Raw genomic sequence first — 22,352 nt, 5'->3', positions numbered from 1 at the left:
TAAAATAAATGAAAAAAAGAGGTCGAAATTTTCCAAAATTCCAATAAATCATAAATCTCTACAAAAGCATTAGAGATTTCAGTCAATAATAATCCTAAAGATTTTGTGTCCCTAGCTATTTTATTCATATCTATAGACTTTATTTGATGGAGGTCCATGTCACGTTGATGCCATCCTTCCATCATTTTCCACGAAATAATAATTTATTTATACTTGTTCGTGATTGCTGTCATACGATCAAGGGTGAAGTAAAAAAACTTAAACTAATTATAAATCTTTTAGAGAGTTAAAATTGTAATTTCGACATTATATTGATGTAAAATTTTATAAATTTTAAAGGATTAAATTGTAAATTTTTATTTATGGAGAGAACATAACTAAATTTAAAATTTTAGGAGGAGACCGAAATACAAATTTACATTAAATTAGCTTTAAACTTTGCAAATACTCAATGAATTGAAGGAACAATTTTTCAGTTTTTGAGGCCAGGTCCCTGCCTATCCCCTCTAGCTTTGCCATGGTTATCACTCATAAACTTTGTGACTTTCTCGCAACTTGAATTCTCCAAGTCCTTACGAATTTTTTCCTTTGAGTTTGTGAGAATTTATTTTGCTCGTTGTGTTAAGGTTTAGTTTCTTTGATAGTCTAATGTGTTGTATGATTGAGAAAATCACGAAAACATGATAAGATCTCTCCTTGCTCCCACGTAACGATGAAGAGATTTTTTTTTTGGTATTAAGAAAATCAATTATAAACTCACAGTGGCACAATTAGAATTAGATAGCAATAATCGACTATCTAATCAAATCTGGTCGGTAACTTTAACAGGAGCAACATAGAAAATTCGGGATCAATCGAAATTCTTTCATTAATCCCGCCAGAATGTGAGGCGCAAAATTCGCTTCTCTCGAAATCTACTTAATTACCACTCGTCATTCACGTTTACTCAATTCTTGTATCCGTAAAACAATATGAGGAGACATTTTTTAAGCAATGAAAGCTCGTATTCTCTTTTAAAAAGTTTAAGATTTTATTTATCTATAGAAGCTTTGTTTTCTACAATACTAAGAAATGAAATTTAATAATAATAATAATTATTATTATTATTATTATTATCAATTTTTTTACTTTGGTTTTTAATTCATGATTTAGTCTTTAAAATATATATATATATTTTTACTTTGGTATTTAAAATTTTGTCTCAATTTAGCATTTAAAGTATCAATTTTTTCTATTTTTTATCCATTTTGTAACTACCCTTAAAAAAAATTTGTTAGGCCACTTTGGCCAATGGAAAAGTGTCATGTAGCTTGTTTTTCGCCAATGAAAAAATGCCACATGGCAATTAGATTTATTTAAAATAAAAATATTAAATTTAAATAAAAAGACTATAATATTTAATATTTAATAGTTAAATGTTAAATAACATTGTTGACTCTATTGCCTGTGTTGCCAATTGTTGATTAGCGTTGACAGGTCAAGTGGCGTTATTAGAATAGACTACGTGTCTTTTTATTATTTTTTAATGTTATATGTATTATATAGATTAAAAATATAAAATATCATATATAATATATAATATATAAAAAAGTTTTAAAAAGTTTAAGTTTTTAATAAAATTCTAAAATATATAATTTTAAAAATTAAAAAAAGTCAAAATAATATATAAAAATTGAAAATTGTTATAAAAACTAAAAAGGTATTTAAATTTCAAGTAATAACAAAAAAATTGAAATTTAGTACCTTTTTACAATTTTATAAAAAAAATTTATTTTAAAATTTTTTTAAAACTATTTTTTTGCAAGTTTTTATAATCTTTTTACATTTTTAATAATATTATTGATTTCAATAAATTTCTTTTCAATTATCGTATTTTTTGTAAATTTTATTTTTATAAAACTTTATACTTAATATATTTTTTTCTAGATTTTCATATATATATTTTGAATTTTTATATATTTATTTTCATTTTTCATATTTTTAATGTATATATACATTTGATATAAGAAAATATTTTTCTTTTTATATAAAGCAGCCACGTGGTGCTTTGTGATTGGTTATCAAAAAGCAGCCACGTGGTAATTTGTGATTGGTTATCAAACTTTTTTAACATGTGTCAAAAAATGGACTAAAAAATATAATGGAAGCATACTTTAAATATCAAAATAGAAGTGATAGATACTTTAAATACCAAATTCGGACAAAAAAGGTTTAGGTACAGTGAAAAAATAGGTATACTTCAAGAGCCAATTCATGAATTAAGCCTAACAATAACAACAACAACAAGGAACGAATCAACTTACACTAATGCAAAATTTAAGTGGTTTTACACATTTTCGTAACATTTTATAGGTTAATATTTTAACAACCCAACATTGAATTTATCAATATGTTTATTCTCGTCATGCATGTAAAATTTTAAATAGATTCAATATTTATATCTTATTAATTTAAAATATTATCTATATTAATATATTTAACGGTTAAATTTTTTTATATAAAATAAATTATTAAAATTTTTAATTTACGCAAAACTTAACGTATATGATATATATAAATGTAATATAAAATATGATAATTAAATTATTAAAATATTAACTAATCAAAAAATTACGAAAGTTTTGTATAGGTAATGTCTCTCGTAAAAATAATAAGCTTTATTCAATGGCCAAAAGGAGTATGATCTACACGCGCTGAGGAATCGAGTGGAGCAATGAGCACCCATTATGAGTCTTTGTCCACGCGCGTTGGCATCGATAACGACACGCATCGGTAATACCGTAATACACACTCCAATCCTCAAACTATACTAACCAGTGGGTTCCATTAGTTTACACGCTAATGAAAGATAATCATAGCCGTCTATTTTGTTTTCCGTTTTATTCCAACGGTCAATGATTTCCATTTTTAATTTAAGAAGAAAAAGAGAATTTTGTCGTCATCATCAACCTCACTTTAGTGATATACTACCATATTAGCAAAATTTAAGGTAACCATATTACTGGTTGATTTATGGTTCTCATAATTTAATGGGATAATATATTTTTTTTCCTGAAATTGATAACTTGACCCACTTTAATATTTGTAGTTCCTTTTTTTTTCATAATTGATTTTTAAATTTAGATTCCGTCAAAATTTGTTAATATAATCAATGTTCTAGAAACATAATTGAATTGACCTATTAATATAATCAATGTTCTAGAAACATAATTGAATTGACCTATTAGACTAAGAATGAAATAATAGTCCAAATAAAAGGTTTAGACGAAATTGCTCGAAATTAATAAAATTTGAAAACTAAAACAAAAATTAATAATTGAATAGGTTGAAGTATTTTAATAAATTTTTCTATTTTTTAATTTTCTAAATTTTAGTTATTTGTTTAATTATTGTTGGTTTATCAATTAAACTGATTGAATCGAAAATCAAGAGTCAAACCGATTCAACCTCCAATCCAATAATTAAAACACTGCATGTAATACTCCAAGACTATATCACGAGACATCACCGGAAAATTTATATAATTTTTTTTAATTTTTAAATGATAATATAACAATTTTAAAGTGTCACATCATTAGACTTCCATACATTTTTCAAGTTTGAAGGACTAAAATAAATTTGATTGTCAAATTCAAGTACCAAAATGAACCTAATTAACAAATTTAGAAACTAATATATATATTATCCCAAACCCAACATATATTTGTACATGTAATTAGTATGTATTTGCACTTACAATCTCTAAAAATTGCCATTTCTATTAAATAACAAGTATTCCTTTAAATAAAAAAATTTACTCAGTTTATTATTTGGAAAAAATATTATTTTATATAATATTTCCTAAGAAGCAAATTGGGGGGCACTCAAATTTACTGTTTTACAGGTGTGTCAAAATCCAGTAAAAATTTATTAATCAATGAAAATACTAACCAGTACTAAAGAAGATATATATATATAATTAATAAAAATATGTATTAAATGCAAATACTTTCTTGATAAATATATATAATCTTTAACATGTAATTTTTTTAATTTAATAAAAAAGAAATAAATTTATATATATTTTTAGCAGTGCAGAGACGATCATAGTCATAGAACGACAATTCGTTCAAATAATACACGTACCTCAGACTCCAATTTCCAATTTCCAAGCTCCACCAACCATTGACAGTCTCACTGCTTTTTTTTTTCTTTACAATGTGTTCTGACCAACAAAAAAGAAAATATAAAATATTTTCGTTAAATCCAATTACTTTCTCAAAAAACCCAACCAAAAAAATAATTAAAAAACGAAATAAAATTTGAAAAAAGAGCTAAAAGAAATACATTTATATATGCAACAAACATAGGATGTACAACAAGACACAAAAGACCAGCAATGGTGTCCCTTCAGATTTTTCAACTGTACTCCCATGGTGATTAGTTCCATGGAGGGGATGACGGTGGTTTGTATACAAAATCCTGAGCCGATGTGCTGCTATAGTTGAGATCAAGGTTGTGGAGCTGTTCCATTAGTTGGGATCGTCGTTCTTTGAAGAAATCGAGACGGGTTGTTAATTCCACTAAAGCAGAAGAAGCTGCTGATGAATGTCTCGTATAATCAATCACCTGTGAATGGAGAACGCCGTGGATTTCAGTGTCGAGTCTAAGTTACTTTGGACGGTAAGAGTACCATGAAAGTCCTTGTACTAGGAGCCAGATTGCATTTTATCCCTCTACTCAAAAAATAGGCAAATTAATCCCTCTACGATAGATCAAAGAGCAAAGTAGTCCTTTTGTAAAAACTTCCGTCCACTTTTACAATTAAAATCTAATCCGTATATGTAAGCATGAGCTACACGTGGCATGTCATTTTTAACAGTAGAAATGAATGAAAATTTTAACAGAATATGATCAATTTACTTTTTGATATAATGTACCAAAACTAATTTGCTCATTTTTTAAGTAAAGAGGGCAAAATGCAAACCAACTCCTGGTGGCAAATAAGATCATTCAATGGCTAAAATAATCGGTCTTACCTCTGCTGCTCTTGAAGTGGAAGGGATAGAGGCAGAACCGACTGCACAAAGCTCATTGATAGACATATTTGGCGATGCCTCAATAATTTTTGAGTCACTCAAGTTCGGTGAATCCACAAATTGCTTTCGAGTAGGCTGCCTGGTGCTGTTGCCGATTGCCAATCCCTGTCCTTTAACATTTCTCCAGTCTGGCCCTAACAAACTCTCCTGCATAATAGTTTTAACAAGAATAATGAGGATTGAACAAAAATATCTGAAGAACTAAAACAAGTACATAGTTTGCCGGACTTTAAATGTAAGAGACTCGGCTCGACCAGAATGGATGCAGAAAAACAAAAGCATTAACGATTTTTTTAAATTAAAAACCAACCCCCACCCTTTTATTTTCCTCAATTTTCTGCTCCTTATAGAGTTTTTCCATTCAACATTCTCATTTCAATAAAAAAGCCTAAATTCCAACAAAGCCACTCTCTTTTCCATTTTTGGACTCAAAGACCAAAAAAATCAAGGCCAGTAAGCCATAAGGATTAAATGAATTCGGGCTTAGGGTTTTCCGTCCTGGATAACCTTTAATGTCCCAACTATAAACTGGGTCAAACAGCCGGGCCAAGCTGGCTCTAAAACTCTAGAACAGACCAAAATAATAAAATAATGAAAGCCAATAAATTTTAAAGTTCGATTCAATCAACCCATCTGTGCATAGATTCTAAAAGAAACCGAAGACATACCTCTGTTCTTTGTTTCCTCTCATGATTACAATAAGCAAGGGTTGTGTCAAAATCTTGCTGGAGAAACCTCCTGCAGACATTAAAAGGAATATACATTTTACATACAGGAAAGGGAAGGTTACTAAAAGAATTGCATCTAAACACTTCAGCAGACAAATTTCATAGACATTTAAATTTTACCATTTCGGGTAAGTGCATCAAAAATGATATAACAGTGTGAAGTATCAATAATTAGAAATCCTTCAAAATCACCCTTAAATGTAATAACTACCATTACAAGACGGTGAAAACAGTTCATAAACATGTTGCAAAAGTTTTCTCTCTAGGATTCAATTATTGGGTTATTGAAAATTTGGTAGTGACCACATCCCATCCAAACCAAAAACCCGACTTATTGCAGAAGATTTCGGCTTTAGTGATTTAGAAGCTACAAAAAGATGGCTCTCCTCCCACACTCCACTCAAGAGCCAGCAATACGGATCCATGTCTTCAAGCATATTGTAAGAACTGCATCTTCTTAAGGGCTTGAATGCTATGTTATTCCGAAACTTTATTTTTCCTTAAGCACCCATGTCCAACACATACTCAAATAGGTTATGAGGATATGATCCTCCAAGGACCCTCCAAATACATGGAAAACTTGGAAAAAATTGAACATGCCCACGTTCGACACTTACACCTGTGTCCAAGCAATATAAGCTTGAATTCACCTTAATAGCCAAAAGGCTTCAAAAGACATAAGTCTAAAAGAATTTATTAAGACCTCATTGAGTCCATCAGTTTTACCAGTTTAGACATGTTGGTAACCTGTATTGAAAAGAATTCAATGAACTCACTGTTGAGAGTTATGATTTTGGACATGCTGATAACGGTCACATGCATCAGAGAGAGAACCGTAATGGTGTTGCCGTTGCTGATTCAGTTGATGATGGAGTTCAGCAACTTTCTGCTTCAATCTAGCCACATCAGCTTCGGCAAGAGCAATTTCCTCAAGCTCGGCCCTTGTCTTGGAATCCATTCCATGGGAACTAGAAAATTGTCCAGATGACATGCTTAATCCAACTTCTAGAGCCGCTCTAAGATCCCTTTCAGCTTGTAGCTGCTCTTGTAATCTAGAGACCTACAGTCATTTACAGGTATGTAGGAACACTACTTAAGCAATCTGATTCTTGAACAAAAGGTTAGATAATTGCATAAGAGAGAATAGTTTTCTTAAAAGTAATGTTGATGTCCCGAAGACTCAACTCCTTGCAGAAAATTACTGTTAAAATCAGCAAGCAATTTCTTTTTTTTTTTTTTAAAGGAATAAGTGTGCAAATGGTAAGAAAGAAATACATCTTGTTCAAGTGCCAAACGACGTTCATGTAGAGCTTGTTTTCTCCTTTCCAAGCTAGCTTGCAAAATTGCATTTCCTCTAGCCTACAATAGGTAATGAGCAATCTGTCAGTGGAAACAGAAAATAATTCTCCATTTGGGCATAGGATGATTTCAGGAAAGTAGTGCTACCTCTTTTGCGATACGATGTTGTAGATCATTCTTTGTGATCTCAAGCCTCTGTATAGCAAGCCTAGGAAAAAAAAATAACAAATTGCTTATGCCATTATAATGTGGCAGACATGAGACGAAAAAATATTTTTCAGTTATATAAGAACTCAAAAGCACACCACTTTACTGTATGGACATCTTATGAAACTATCAAGTCAAAATAAGTAGATATATTTTCAAGATGGATACTAATAGGTCATGCTTGGGAAAGCAGGAGATGCAAAAGCACAAAGCCAGAGTAATGGTTTTGAAATGCAGACATACTAGTTAAAAAGAATGCAAAATATAAAGATTCAGTAAGCATCTTACTCTTCTTCACCCGAAGAATCAACAGATTCCATTGATGGTGTCTTTCTAGCCTGTAACGAAGTCAACGAAGATTAAAGTGAGTATGGTTTTACTATGTGAATCAAAACTGTAGAAAGTGAGGGTAACGCCAAAGCACGTGCATGTCCATCAACAAAGCAGGGAATAACATAGGTTGCAAAGATGCGAGAAGAGAAGTTCAGTAATAGTTTGTTTGGCTATGTATGTTCCTTTATAAACTCTAACCATGAACAGAGCAAAAGATTGCACATTATCAAGTCAGTCAGATATGTAAATTAGGCAATTCTTATGAAAAACAGGATTTTCATTAAGATTAACATTTCTTAGCCACTGATGCAGTTTTATTTGAGTGTATAAAAAAAGAGTACCCTCCAAATGATCTCAGCACCAAAAGTATTTGTCAAGATTTACATGTAGAAAAGATAATTACTAGGTAAAATGAAACTGGTAATTGAGGACAGTTCGATAAAAGATGAAGCTACGCCAACCAGAATCATTAAATTGAGAATAATAAATGCAATCTTTGGATGGTGTAGAGCATTTATCTATCTAATAATGAAAGAATTTGGGGGGCTTGCAGTTCCAGGCACTATGTGATGGAAATCCTAGAAAATAGAAGTGAAATATAAAGAGGATGCAATAAATAAAGCCTTTAACTTAATTTTCAAGACTCCTTTCAAAGATCAATTTTCTAATCCCCCTAGTCTGATGTATCTAATGCATCTGATTTGAGAGTTCCTCGTAATTAAATAATGCATCAAAAAATGGTAACTCACGTTACTTCTTCCCCAAAATGTTGATCTCTTAGCATTAAGACTTGAGCCTTTAGCTTTACCAACTGGCTTCTCAGTGGAAGATTCAAGCCCAGGTGAAGATATAGGATGGCCAGGATCCATTGACGACAGAATCTCACCCATTGATCGGTAAGATTCACCAGTAGGTAGCACACTTGAGACATCTGTCTCATTAATTTGATTTTCATTTCCTTTATTCTGCTTAGCCTGTTCCTCCAGCTGAGCATCAGGGTCTCTCATCCTTGGAGGATCTACAACTAAGCTTGTATTCTCAGCCTGAGCTTGATTGTCTCTGGTGGATTCAACATCTGAGCCATCATCCTCAAATGCCTGCACACACACACACAAAAAAGAAAGAAAAAAAACAAAACAAAAGAAAGTCCAATTAGTTAAAGGGATTATCAATCAAGTTCTGCAACTGTTTGAGTGAAGGAAAGTACCAATCAGCAACCTACAACACAAACTAGAAAGTTTCATTTGTTCAACCTGTCTTTTATCAAGCTAAATGCCTAATGTGCAGCAGTAAACTTAAACTAGATGGGTAAGTCACACGTGTAAAAGCATGCTCTTCATAGGATACTTAATATGGAATTTTGCTTTATTACATATGACTTTAAGCTTGACTCTTTGCTTCTTTTTCTTTCTTGTGGCTGCAAATCATTCATTAAAATTGAGCACAAAATGAAACTATCTACACCGGTTCCCCTAACTACTCAATGCTTTTTCATAACATACAGATGACTTCTTTTACTGTTTATATAACCATCAAATGACAAATACATCTCAAAGTACGCGTTGAAACTGAAACCATTCAAATTCTATGAATAGTATGCTCTAACATATACTACCCTTCACAGATAATTACGAGCCCAGATACTTCTTGTCCATAGGACATGATTATTATAGTTGTACAATCACAAATTCTCTGAAAGAATCAAAACATATGATTCCTGAGAGCAGAGCATGCACTAAAGAGCAAGGAAATGGATTGTTAAAACATATGAAACCCATCAACTTCTCAAGTTCAACACAAGAGTACTACAGCAACAACCAAAGGACCTTTAAGTAACTTCCACATCCAAGATATCCTGACATCATCTCCAAAACGTTGATCACAACAGCAGACATCATAACAATGTCCCGTGTCAAGTCAGTGAACACGCATGTGCATGTGCATGTGCAAAGGTTTCCAGAAGTGGGGACCGGTTGACATATTGAAACCTAGGCATGAGCTTGACCTAACCTGGCTGTCCCTATTATGTTTATTATTAATATCATAAAGGAATTTTACATTTTTAATGATATTTTAAAACAATGAAATTACATTATAAATACAATAATAGCATCACGTCAGGCCAGGCCCCAGCCTGGCCCAGTGTTCACTCATGGATGTATAAACTTTATTTGTATTAGAGAAAAGAGGTTATAAAGAACCTTGTAGTCATATAGATCACTGCCTGCATAGCCACTGCTTTCACTTAGTTTTCCACTAAGCACACGTTCAGGATCATTGTCTGTGTCTGGATCAGCTTCATTTTCTGCATCATGGTAGCCATTGTCTTTCATATCTGGATTTTCCTCATCAGTGGAATCTTCACTAGCACTATTTTCAATCCGAAAATCAGCTGAAATAGAACATCTTTGTAGACTTTCATCCTGAAACAACACAAATCATCACCACAAATAGTACTAGGTTAAAGGTGACAACATGCATTGGGCTCTGATTATGCAAAGGTTAACATTTTTTTTTTTGAAACTATATGATAAAAAAGCTTCACCGTCATTATAGATATTACAAGGAGGGACAAGCTTTCACTACTTAGTGACAGCATAAAATGACATTCTCCTCACTCTCACAGCAGCTCTACTAGCTACTAACTTCATTCAAATCAAAAGCATTCTAAATGAGATTATGCTTAATTAAAATTTATAGGTAAATGCTATAGAACTTATAATAACATAATTTCAAGAATCCGAAGTTTGTACAACTTATTTTTCATGACATGTCATTTGAATACAAACTATTTTTATGAAAGATGTACTCAGATTTTACCACAAATCATGTAGAGCATTTAAACCATATCAAGCAACAAAGAAGATGAGAGCATCTTACGTCAAAAATATTCTCATATTCCTCCAAAAGAGTTGTAATGATGGCTTGAGCATTATTAGCAGCATTTGCAGCAGCAAGAAGCTGGGCAGAATTATCACCATTAACATCAAAGTCATCCTCCAATTCACATTCACCAGCTAATAAGGGGCGTAAAAGCAAGGGTGCCATGCAAGCAGCCACAGCAGACGGAGTCATTCGATTCACGTGTGAATGAGATGAGATTGCATGCATCATCTTAAGAATCCTATAAAACATGATGCATATCAAGTCATATAAATCAAAAAATGTTTATAAGACCTTCCATGTATCTTCCAGAGCACAACCAAGTGATACAACTAGATAGCTAATGGCATTCTTAGCAATGAATCACGACTTAGCCCAACCAAGGAAGTTTTACCTTTGCAACAGGCGCCGGTTTGGTTCAGGAAATGTCTCTAATATTGCAGAGCGCATTGCATTTATCCGGGCTTCCTTCCGATCAATTTCTTATCAAATACAACGTAACTCAGTATTAGCTCATATAGACACATGAAACAATTATTTCACTAAAATGCAAAACAATCATTGAAAAAAGGAAACATAAAAAGGACTTGCAAACAAAGAACTGCTGAGACAGAAGCAAGCATGTGAAGCATCATAACTTCATAAGAAAAGTTTTTTTATTTTTTTTTATTTTAAAATAAACGTCTAATGCACAAAATTCAGACACAAAAATGCATGTTGAGGATTTATAACAGTATATATCATCTAAAATCTTAAATATGTATTGTCAAAACTCAACATAAAAACTTGAGAAAACATGGAAAATATAAAATAAAAGTAGTTACACATACTGTAAGCCTCCAGCAATGCAGTACAGCAGGATGCAGGAACTGGTGATGAGGGCAGCTCCCTTAGTACGTGCTGTAAATCAAACACCTTGGCTGATTAGGGGACACTAATCGGAAAACTATAAATGACATAATGTATTAATAAAACTACCTTAACACAATCTCCCACAACATGAGCATCTTCATCAGAATCAAATTCAGTCTTGCCTACATTACAAAAAGGATGACAAGTAGCATAGCTTAATTTGGATGGCATGTTAACAAAATAACCACCAGTTGAGGAATCCAGATATGCAAATATGTTGATAATCTAAAATAATCATCAATTAGTACCTTGGTCATATTCTTGAACTCTACGGTCAACCTCCTCAACATCGGCAGACTGACGTAGAATTCCCTCCACTTTAGTTCCTGCAGAAGAAACATCATACAAAAGTGAAAGACAAAGTAGTAACAAAAAAGCACGGAACATTCTTCAGCATATCTACTTCAGGTCTCTTCATGTAACCACTAAAATTTCCCAGTTTGTTATTCCAAAACTAAGCTTGCTACTAGTTAGTCTGACAAACTCAAGCAGATCATAAAGTTTAACTACACATCCTAAATATCCCAAATTCATTGAATGCTAGAAAAGCATGGCTGCAGGTGGGGTTGAGCAATCTAGCATAGATGATATAGCTCAGAAAGCCAGACCAAATATGAGGAAAAATAATATTATTTATCAAAAGGATCTCTGTGGACAAAATTTTCACCAAAGCTCGTCCGTATTCTAGATTACAAGTACAACGGAGAAGGCAAACTATTTCCCTAGAAGAGGATCTTAATTTGCAGTACACAGAAAGGCATAGGACCTAATGAAAAGCAAAAAATCAGCGGCTACATGGGCAGAAGAAAAGGAGTAAGAAAATCATACTGCTAGTTTCATATTAATCCTTAATGATTTTACTTGAAGCAACACCAACCCTACAGTTGGCTACCATTGCAATCTGATTATTTCTGCATGTGGTGTGCATGTGTAAGGCCAATACAAAACCTCCCCAAACTGATTCTTTCAGATATAATGTACAAGAAGAAATTTAAATATCCCAGAGTTCATTGCAGCAGAACAATGTTTGAAGACATAAGCTATGGATTTCTATGCTGTAACCAAATGGATGGTCACGCATCTTCCCTACTGTTTTCATTACAAGCATAAACAAATTCCACAGATTAAGACAACATTCTAGACAAGACAACTGTATGTGAGAAGGACTCCACCTTCCATCAGACCTAATGAAGAGCTCAAGTAACAAGTAATAGTCACGACTCACGATTCAAAATCAACACTTACCAAACTTCTCAAGAAACTGCAGAGCTTTCTCTAGGAATGATGGGCTCCCATCAATATCTTCAAGTGCGAGCAAAATAGGTCTCCCAACAACCAATGACTTAGCAGTGCGTTTGTCTCTCCCTAAGAAGAACCCAAAAACCTAATAACATAAGTGGAAAATTTGCAAAAAAAATTGGCAGACAATGAATGGTGATCATCAAAGAAATTTAAGAAGGAACTATGGGGAACAAACATTGATGGAATGACCCTTCTATTGCATCAGCTGTGTCATTTCGGAAAATCCCATTGTGTCCCATGACAAGTGCAGCACTTGGGGCTTGTGCGAGGGCATGTTCTAGAGCTGTCTTCCACTCGTACAAATCTTCCGATGTCTCCGCCTGAATTTATAAAGCAACATGGTGTTAGCTTGTTTAACATATTCTTCAGGAAAATCATGTACTACAAGTAGTTCAAATAATTTTCTTCATAAAAAAAAGGAGGAAGAAGAAAACAAGTACATAAAATATTAGCTGAAACAATATTCAACTAGAGTGATGCACCTTAAGGGTAAAGGCCCGTCCATCACGCCCATCAGGAAACAATACAGTCAACAACTTTTTATCTTCTCTAACAACAACACTGCAAACAAGAGGAACTATAAGCAAGACCGTTGTGACCAACTATCCCAGAAAACACACAATGACTATCCATACCTTCCAGAATTATTCAAATCAATGCCCCCCAAAGTCAAATTTACTTCACCACCTCGTTGTGGTAGGGCACTCTGCATAAAAATTAAAGCAAATTGTTTCAATTAAATCCTGAAAATAAACTTTAAAATAACATTTAATACAGAAAATGCAAGATATTGGTTGGATTATCTGTGCAGGGAAATAAAGCAATAAGCATCTGTCTTGATTAAGTCCCGGAAATAAGATCTCTAAAAAGAACACGTTAAAAAGTGAAACATGAAAATTATCAATCTCTTCCCCTTTCCCTCTCTTTAAATAAATGGATGGAAGGGAAGGAACACATAGAAAGATCAAATCACAGAACCAATTGCAGGCTCAAACATTTCACCTTCTCTAAACCCGAATGCAAAAGATGTGGATTATTACATCATTTCCATTCAAACCACTATGTTGGACTTGCATCAAGATGGAAACTCCTATCATAGTAACTGTTCCAAAAGATCTCCACGACTTCTGTAAGCGATTTTGACCTTTTACCTTTAGGATAAAGGGGAGAATGCTAGACAAGATTATACTTCTGTTACCATGCACTTAATGTTCACTTTCTCTTAGACCATTCGCCATAAAGAGTGGCATGCTAAGTATTTCCATCCAATCACAAAGTCCAGTTTTACAACCAATACAGGAAATTTATTTGCTCATAACTTTTGTAGAGGCATGGGCCAAAACCTTAACAGGATTTGTCATACTTGTTTGTACCTAGATCATCTATGGCAAATTTGAAAAAACCTTAACAACCAATGGACCCTAAACGTTGCAAAGCAAACATGTCACATTATGAAAAGGTGACAAGTCATGAAGTACCCCATCCTCTCAAATTGGGGAAAGGAAGCACATGTGGTTGCAAGATCATAAAGGCACAATCTCTTCTGAGCCAGAGTTCCATCCCTAACAACCTAGTGAGGACAGTCAACCCATTGTCAACAATAATAATATCTCCCTAGGTCAAATTCCAACCTTAAAGTTCTGCCAAGTCTCCAAAACAATGTCTTCTCTGTTTAGACATCCATCTGTTAGCTTTTAGAACAGAAATCTGTATTTTCCTCATTATTATCTAGGGAATATAGCTCAGCAGGAATCCTACAGCCTCTAAAATCCCCTCTAACAAAATGGATTCTTTAAATCCTTGCCAACAAGTACCGCATGCAAATGTTATGACTAACGGTAAAGATAATGTTTATGCTATGTCACAATTGCCAAATGGAGAATGCCTTCCACTTGTCTCTTTCCTTCAAGACAACGAAGATACCAAGGCTTCACTCTTAAATATTTTTCCAAAAACATAATCAAATATGTTTAATAGGACTGTAATGATCATATGCCATCATTTAAGCATCAAGAATCCCCAACATGCACATTCTTTACTACCAAATAGCATATTGATGATAGAATGGTCCACAACCACTCTCCCAAATTCCTGTGATGACTTGTAGTATTGTCTTGCATACAATTAATCATCCTAATCTATGTGCAACCACTCTGAATGATTTAAGGTATACTATTAAACCATTCCTACAACTAAAGCATTGAAATGACATGAAATATGCATAAAGTATAAAAAGGTGAGCAAAAAAAACAAATAAATTGAATATGATGCAAGAGAATATTTTAGTTTTTAATATGCAAACACGACAGTCATTGTCCAAAATTCCTGGTTTATAAAGTCAATAAAAATCACACTATGAAGTTAACAATCAAACAACAGATTACTAATAGTAGCATGTCTTTGGCCACACATAAATGTTAAAAATCAGTAAAACAGAATATTTATATATCGAAAAAATAAATAAGCCATGCTATAATTACTCATACAATGAAAGGATGATAGGTACTAACAGGATCATTTTTAAAGAACACCAATGAAGTGCGTGTGAGGATAAACCACCTCTTCTTCCAAGACTTCCATCCGATCCCTGCAGAAGCTTGACACGAACTTGTAAATAAGCTATATATTAATAATTGAATCAATGGACTATCTAAGAAATTTACAGATATGGTTGTACATAAGAGGAAATGTGCAGCAAGTTGAGGCAATTACTCTCTTACCAAGTAAAATGCATAGACATAAGCATTATTTATACACGTAAAACCCATGGACGAATAGTACAATTGTTGAGGGAATTTATATCTAAGAAAATAACTTAAAAGCAGGGATGAAAGCAAACAGCGGATAAAAAAACTTTACCTTTTGATGATATGAAAAGGGGACCACTTTTAAAAACCTGCAAAACAGGCGCATGTTAGAAGCCATGAAAGTGCATCAAGCACCTCGTGTAGAATTAATTATACTCTCGCAAAAGTGTTTTTAATCAATTCCATGGTGCATATATAGCATGTGCATCATTGGAGGTACCACTAAAGCCCAAATTTTTTAAAGCTGTGCGGTCAGTTAACGCTGTGAAAAGTTAAATGATTGAAACAATGTTTATTCACAAAATGACTAGGCTGTTTTCTTGCTACCACATCACAGTCTACTTTGTTTTTCTCACAAATTATGAACTACCCAAAGTTGTGGTAATGCATGGATTCAACTGTTGACATTATTAAAATGTGTCTATAGGCAGTGAATCAAATTCCAAGTAGCTCAGATATTATGTAGACCATGAATTGAGGCATCTAAGATCCATAGGGCACTAAGATATCTAGGATAGAGTGGAAGAACAGCTTACAGCTTTTAGATTTAAAAAATTGTACCGGTGAGAATGGAAAGTGTAAAGTCAAAGATTAAGGGTTTTGGTCGAATTTCCGAGCTCCTCTATATATCTTTTTCCTTTTTTATGTGATCTACCCATCTGGATTTCATTAAACTTTCTGTTCCAACGTGATGCAATGCTTCTTAAGTCACCAAATTATATACCAAACAGCATGACAACTTTCTCGTTATAAAACAGTTAGAAGTTTATTTTGCACATTTATACAAACCCTAGAACAAAAGAGGGGGGGCAAATGAAATGTGCAGGCCATTTTATTGATGCTGATCATTCGAGCTCGTTTTAGATAAAATTCAGTTCGATTCCATCCATGCTTTATTGCAACGGTGCAATTTTCTTTTTCCTACAAGGGGAAGGAAAGGAGGATGGCTTCTCGAGGTTTGAACTTGGAACTAAATATCAACTAAAGACTTGATATCAACGAAAATCATAAATCTCATTTTAATTATTTACATATTTGACATTTCAGTATTAAATTAGCTGGAATCAAAATCCCAAGACTTCGAATTTGATCTAAACAACATTATTAATCTCTATTTCGTTTTCAAGTTTTCAATATTTTCCCTATTACAGTCGTCTTAAAAGCCCTTCTTTCTTTGGAATTAGATGATGATAATACCACTAAAGAAAAAATGAACTTCAATTTAAGAATATCAAATTCTTTCAACTTCTAGCATCAGTAGCTAATGTAAATGCCTTAATCAAAACTACATTATCCGGAACATCAAATAATAAATCCAAACAATTCACAACAAAAAGATCCAAAATTTTAGTTTTTCCATTCACATTCAATTTTCTCATAAACCAAACAATTTTTTTAAAATCTAAAAGATCAAAAACAAAATTGAACAAATAGATGTTACCGTGTTTGAGGCTCCTCCTCTAGGCCGCTCGAATGCCGCTAACGAAGCCGACATTTTCGCTGAATAACATTGAAATATTCAAAATATATATATCAAAAACTCCTCAGCATTTCAACTTCTCACCGAAACGCTCAGTATTTCGACATTGAGTCAACACAGTAGATCGGCGAGTTAACTGGAATCGAAGCAAAGATCTAAAGCTTAGAACAAATAATAAGTGAATCTTCAAGATTAGGGTTTTTCTACAAATATACCAATCTGCATTTTCCCCTAAGTAATAATGCTTTATCTCTGTTTTTCATTTCTTTTCCTTTTTCCTCACATTTCATTTCATTGTTTATTTTATATATATGTATATATATTATTTTGTTAAATTTTAGAGTAGGTTGGAAGACTGTATATGCTTTTCACCTACTCACATCAGCCTTTGGAAATATCATTTTCCTTGGTAAAAGTACCACCAAGGTCCTTGTAAGATGTATTTTATTTTTTTATCAAAAATAAGTTAATTTTTATACGCTAAATAAAAAAGTAATATATTCTTTGGTTAAAATTTTATTCATTTTTACTGTTAAAATTTTATTTTTATACGTTATAATGAGCTGCACACCACATGTCACTACTTGATTATTCTGTCAGCCTAACCAATTTTTAACGGTACAATCTTTTAAAATTTTAATAGAAATAATCAATTTATTTTTAGATCTAATGTATAAATGATTAATTTATTCATTTTTTCAATAAAAATAACTAATTATAATTTAAATCTTAATACAAAATCCTCCATAATATTTTTACTTCCAATTTTGAATAATTTCAAATCAATGACATTTTCTTTTGATTTTTTTTAATGTTTGTAAACAATATAATTTACATTTCTAGATGTTTATTTTTGTCATTTTAGTTTGATATTTATAAATTTTTATTAAGTGTATTAATATTATTTTATTTATCACATCAATTTAATAAAATGTTTTTTTTATCAAAATCTAAATGAGGATTTGTAAAAAGTTTTAATTTATTTTTAGGTTTAATATATGATTTGATATCAGATATTTTTTTAGTGTGGTAATTATATTATTTTTTGTCCAATTTGATATATTTATTTGACAAAAGTTATATATTTTGATACTCAAATATAATAATGTTAATTTTTTAGTGTTTAATTTAAATTTTAAAGTTGACTTGATGAAAGCTAATTGTTAATATTATTATATTTGAATTTTTTATAATTTTATTAATAAAATAATTTTAGTATTAATTATGAATTTATTTAATTTTTGTTTGATTTAAAATTTAGTATTAATTTGATGAAATTTAATTTCTAATATTATTCGAGCATTAAAGTTTTTCATCAAATATAATTGGACAAAAAAAAAGATACTACAATAAGAAATGTGTCTTTATGATGGATAAAAGAAAACAAATAAAAATATTATTATTGTTATTTAATAATATTGAAATTATCTTTCTAGAATAATTTACAATTATAATTATAATAATCAAGTTGAGTTGTATAATCAATGTTGAATTAATAAATAAAATATATTTAAAAACTATGCATATAATAATATTTAGATTTAAAATTTTAGTTGAGTAACTTTTCATAAAAGGTTAAATTATTTTTTGGGTTTCAATTTTTTTATTCAAATTAAATTCTGAATGTGATAATTATTTTCATATTAAATTTTGATTTTTTATCTAAATTAATCCTTGAAAATGAAAAGTCTAACCTTCAAACCCCAAATAATAATTTAACCTTTTAATTAATGTTGGCTCTTTTATTGTATCCTATAATGAAGGCTTTTTTAACAAACTTAATGTTATGTACAAAAAGGAAAGCAAATGTTTTTTTTTTTTCTAAATGAAAAAGACATAGAAATAACACTATTTAGAAAATTAATTAAGTATCATTCCAACCTTACTGCTTAGAAGTAGTTTTCACGCTCTAATGCTTGCTATTTGGAACTGTCACAATTTTATTAAGCTTGGTATCAATTTAGGAATTTATTTAAGCCACTATTGAGTTCGTTGAATCTGAAAGAGAGACCTTAGTGTTTTTAACAGTCTTAATCACGATCATTAATTCAGACCTTTCCTAATTATAGTGCCTTTCCCAGTTGTCCCACACAGTTTTGAGATTGAAACACTAGATTCAGAATTCGTAAGGTCACCAACCTCCGAAGAATCATTATCATTAATCCCAATATGATCCCAAAAACTACAGTCGAATGATTCGTAGAATCAAGTACATTTAAATTTAGAGTTAACTCCATTTCAATCGGACCTTCGAAAGATGGTGTAATGACCCAAAATTCACAGGCACCGGAAAAAGAACATCATCGGGCCTCCGTCTTAGTAAATCGAGTTCGAAATAATTACTAGAAATATTTATGAGTCTAGCGATGTGTTTAATTAGGTTTAAATTAGGTGAATTTAGCTTAATTTAGAGTAATTAGTAAAAATGACTAAATTAAATAAGGAGTAAAAGTTTAATTATAAATTAGTAGGAAATAATAAGGACCAAATAGGGAATTATGCCTATTTGGGAAGATGAGGCGGCAAAAGGAGTAAAAATCTAAGATTTTTACTTGGTTATATAGTATAATTTTGACAAGTGGATGGTAAAAAATAATAATAAATAAATAAATAAATTATTATATATTATTAGTAACAAAAGTAAATAAAAGAAATAGAGTAAAGAAAAGAAACAAAAAGAATAGAGAAAAGAGAACAGAAAGCATTCGAGCAGGGGAAGGAAAGAAGAAAATAAAAGAGAGAAAAGGGGAAATAGGGTTTTTGAAGCTTGGAGTTTAATTGGTAAGTTCAATCATGTCCTTCTCTTAATTTTGATGTTCTAAAAGTATTAAAATAAGGTTTTGATAGAATTAAGTTAGTAGTTTAGAAGTTTTTAAGTTTTTAAACAAAGTTCATGATGAACAAAATGATGGAATTAGGGGTTTATTTGATCGAAATTTTGATTAGAATTGAATAAAGGATTGAATCGTAAACTAAGTTATAAGTTTTGAGTTTTAGGGATTAAATGGAAATAAATTCGAAATTATGAAAATATGCTGGAAATTTAATAGTTAAGTATGAGTTTGGACAAAATTTGAATAGAAATAAAGTATGAAATAAGATAGAAAAGTAAGTGAATTTAGTTAGGATTAAATTGAAATTAAAGTAAATCAACATTTTGTACTAAGACTATTTTAGACAGCAGCAGTAGTTTAAGTTTGAAAAATCATCAAAAATTGTAGAAATTGAATTAGAGGATGAATAAAATATGTAATTAAAGCTTATTGAGTCTAGTTTCTTATAGTATAAATATTGTAAGCAATGAATTGATGAATCAAGAGATATTTGAAATTTTATAAGACTGGTTTGGGGTGATTTCGAGATGCCCTATTTTAAATTTGGAAAATCATTATAAATTGTACAAAAATTATTATGGAGTGTAATTTATATGTGTGAACTCCTTAATGAATCTAGTTTCAAAATAAGTAAACAAGAACCTTATTCGAGTTCTGTACAATGAGATAATTTATTTTTAGTAGAGAGAGGTCAGAACTGTCAAATGAAATAACAGGGGAGTATTTAATGAATAAACTGTACTAATTGGCTAGACAAAAAATTCTGAAAATCTTATGGTGAGAAGATATATGAGTCTAGTTTTAAGGAAAATTTATGGATATTAATTTGGAGTTTCGTAGCTCAAGATATAAATAATTTAGTAACAATGGCTCAAGTAGACAGCTTAATGGTGAAATTATATATATACATTAAAAATGGTTAAATTTGCATGTTTAGGCTCATGGATTAAATTGAATTGTGTTATATTGATGATTATAAATTATTATTATTTTCGTAGTTAACAAAGAATCCAAGACATCGGCGCACAAAGGAAAGGAGAAAGCTATCGAGGATTAAAACGAGAAATTCACGGTTTGTATTACTATAATTCAAAATACTTTTTATTAAATGTTTTATATCACTTCTATATTTAATAAGTGAATTATAAGGTAAGTATTGATATTTGAGTTGAATGAGAATTGAATTGAATGGTGAATGTGTATGTATAATTGAATTGTAAATTGATTTGAATGTGAAAGTTTTAATTGAAAAGTAATATTGGAATGGAAATGAATGTGAATTGAGAATAGAAATACCCTATTAATTAGTCGGGCTGAGTCGGATATAATTGGCATGCCATAGGATATGGAAGTGTACGGGATTTGCCGGCTTTACTGATCAGGCACTTTATGTGTCGTATTTCAGGCACCTCGTGTGTCGTATCAGGCACCTCGTGTGTCGTTTTAGGCACTTTATGTGTCGTATACTGATCAGGTACTATGTACCGTTTTAGGCACAATGTGCCGTACTGGTGTGTTTGGGTTGGAATCCGTGTATCCGTCAAAGTCCGGATTTGTTAATAGGGTGAATATCTAAGATGAGAAATTTAAAATAAATTGATTGATTATATTATTGAAATATTGAAAGAAACGAAAAAAGTTGAATAGTGGATTGAAATTGAGATTGAAAATGATAGGCATGAACTTAATGTTCATGTAGTGATTGAAATTGTTACATGTAATATGTGATGGAAACTGAAGAATAGATAAAAATTGTATCATTATTATTAATTAATGAAAGTTTAAGAATGAATTGATATTTGTGAAATTAGATAGTTACATGTTTGATAATTAAAATTCTTTATTGCTATTATAATTTGAATTATGGTAATACCACTGAGTACGGAATACTCAGCGTGCGGTTGTTTCCGTGCGCAGGTTAATAGGAGTCTGGTACCCCGGTCCAGCATCTGAACGGTCCCGACTCCAGCAAATTTTGGGTGATGTTTTAATTGAAAGTGGCATGTACTAGGTGATTTATAAGTTATATAGATATACTTGTAAAGTTAGTTATAAGAATGGTATACCATATTTTGTTATTAGTTTGATAAAATGGTAAATATTATATTATATAATTTGGTATAAGTTGGAATGAAAAAAAATGAATGAAGTTATTAGTTAATTTGGATTAAAAATAAATAAATATATATATATTTCCCTGAATACTCGAACAATTCCCGTTTCATTCCACTTTAATACTTGTGTTGGGCTTCGAAAGTCCATTATAGGGACATAATTATTCAATTATACTATGAATGTTATAATAATTGTAAAATATCCATAAGTTGTCTGATATATCCGGTAATGCCTCGTAGCCCTGTTCCGGCGACGGTTTGGGGTTAAGGGGTGTTACAGATGGATTATAAAAAAACAACAACAACTACATTTAGTCAAATTTTATAACATACCTAATATATTTATGTTAATTTATGGACCCAATAATTAAAAAG

The 22,352-nt window shown here is 31.3% G+C and overlaps 1 protein-coding gene across 2 annotated transcripts; it reads right to left on the bottom strand.

The window, feature by feature from the left end:
• Nucleotides 1-4,006: 4,006 nt before the first annotated feature.
• LOC107939464 (rho GTPase-activating protein 7) lies at nucleotides 4,007-17,361 on the bottom strand. Of its 2 annotated transcripts, XR_001695129.2 has the most exons (22): nucleotides 16,991-17,361; nucleotides 15,602-15,638; nucleotides 15,253-15,329; nucleotides 13,378-13,448; nucleotides 13,225-13,303; nucleotides 12,918-13,062; nucleotides 12,686-12,805; nucleotides 11,689-11,766; nucleotides 11,507-11,562; nucleotides 11,359-11,428; nucleotides 10,923-11,010; nucleotides 10,526-10,769; nucleotides 9,847-10,068; nucleotides 8,395-8,742; nucleotides 7,601-7,650; nucleotides 7,253-7,313; nucleotides 7,082-7,165; nucleotides 6,583-6,866; nucleotides 5,747-5,816; nucleotides 5,019-5,225; nucleotides 4,327-4,608; nucleotides 4,007-4,204 (listed from the first exon to the last, which is right to left on the bottom strand). XR_001695129.2 is itself a non-coding variant. In XM_016872798.2 (21 exons), the coding sequence occupies exons 1-21, from the start codon at nucleotides 17,042-17,044 to the stop codon at nucleotides 4,420-4,422; spliced, it is 2,634 nt and encodes an 877-aa protein (XP_016728287.1). In that variant the 5' UTR covers nucleotides 17,045-17,325; the 3' UTR covers nucleotides 4,039-4,419. The 2 variants fall into 2 exon arrangements, 1 of the variants encoding a protein (XP_016728287.1); XM_016872798.2 differs by having other exon boundaries at nucleotides 4,039-4,608; nucleotides 16,991-17,325.
• Nucleotides 17,362-22,352: the final 4,991 nt, after the last annotated feature.

Source organism: Gossypium hirsutum, chromosome A13 (genome assembly GCF_007990345.1).
Source record: "Gossypium hirsutum isolate 1008001.06 chromosome A13, Gossypium_hirsutum_v2.1, whole genome shotgun sequence".
In the NCBI taxonomy this organism is placed as follows: Eukaryota; Viridiplantae; Streptophyta; class Magnoliopsida; order Malvales; family Malvaceae; genus Gossypium; species Gossypium hirsutum.
The sequence above is the reverse complement of the archived record's forward strand: the minus strand, read 5'-3'. Positions and strand labels throughout refer to the sequence as shown.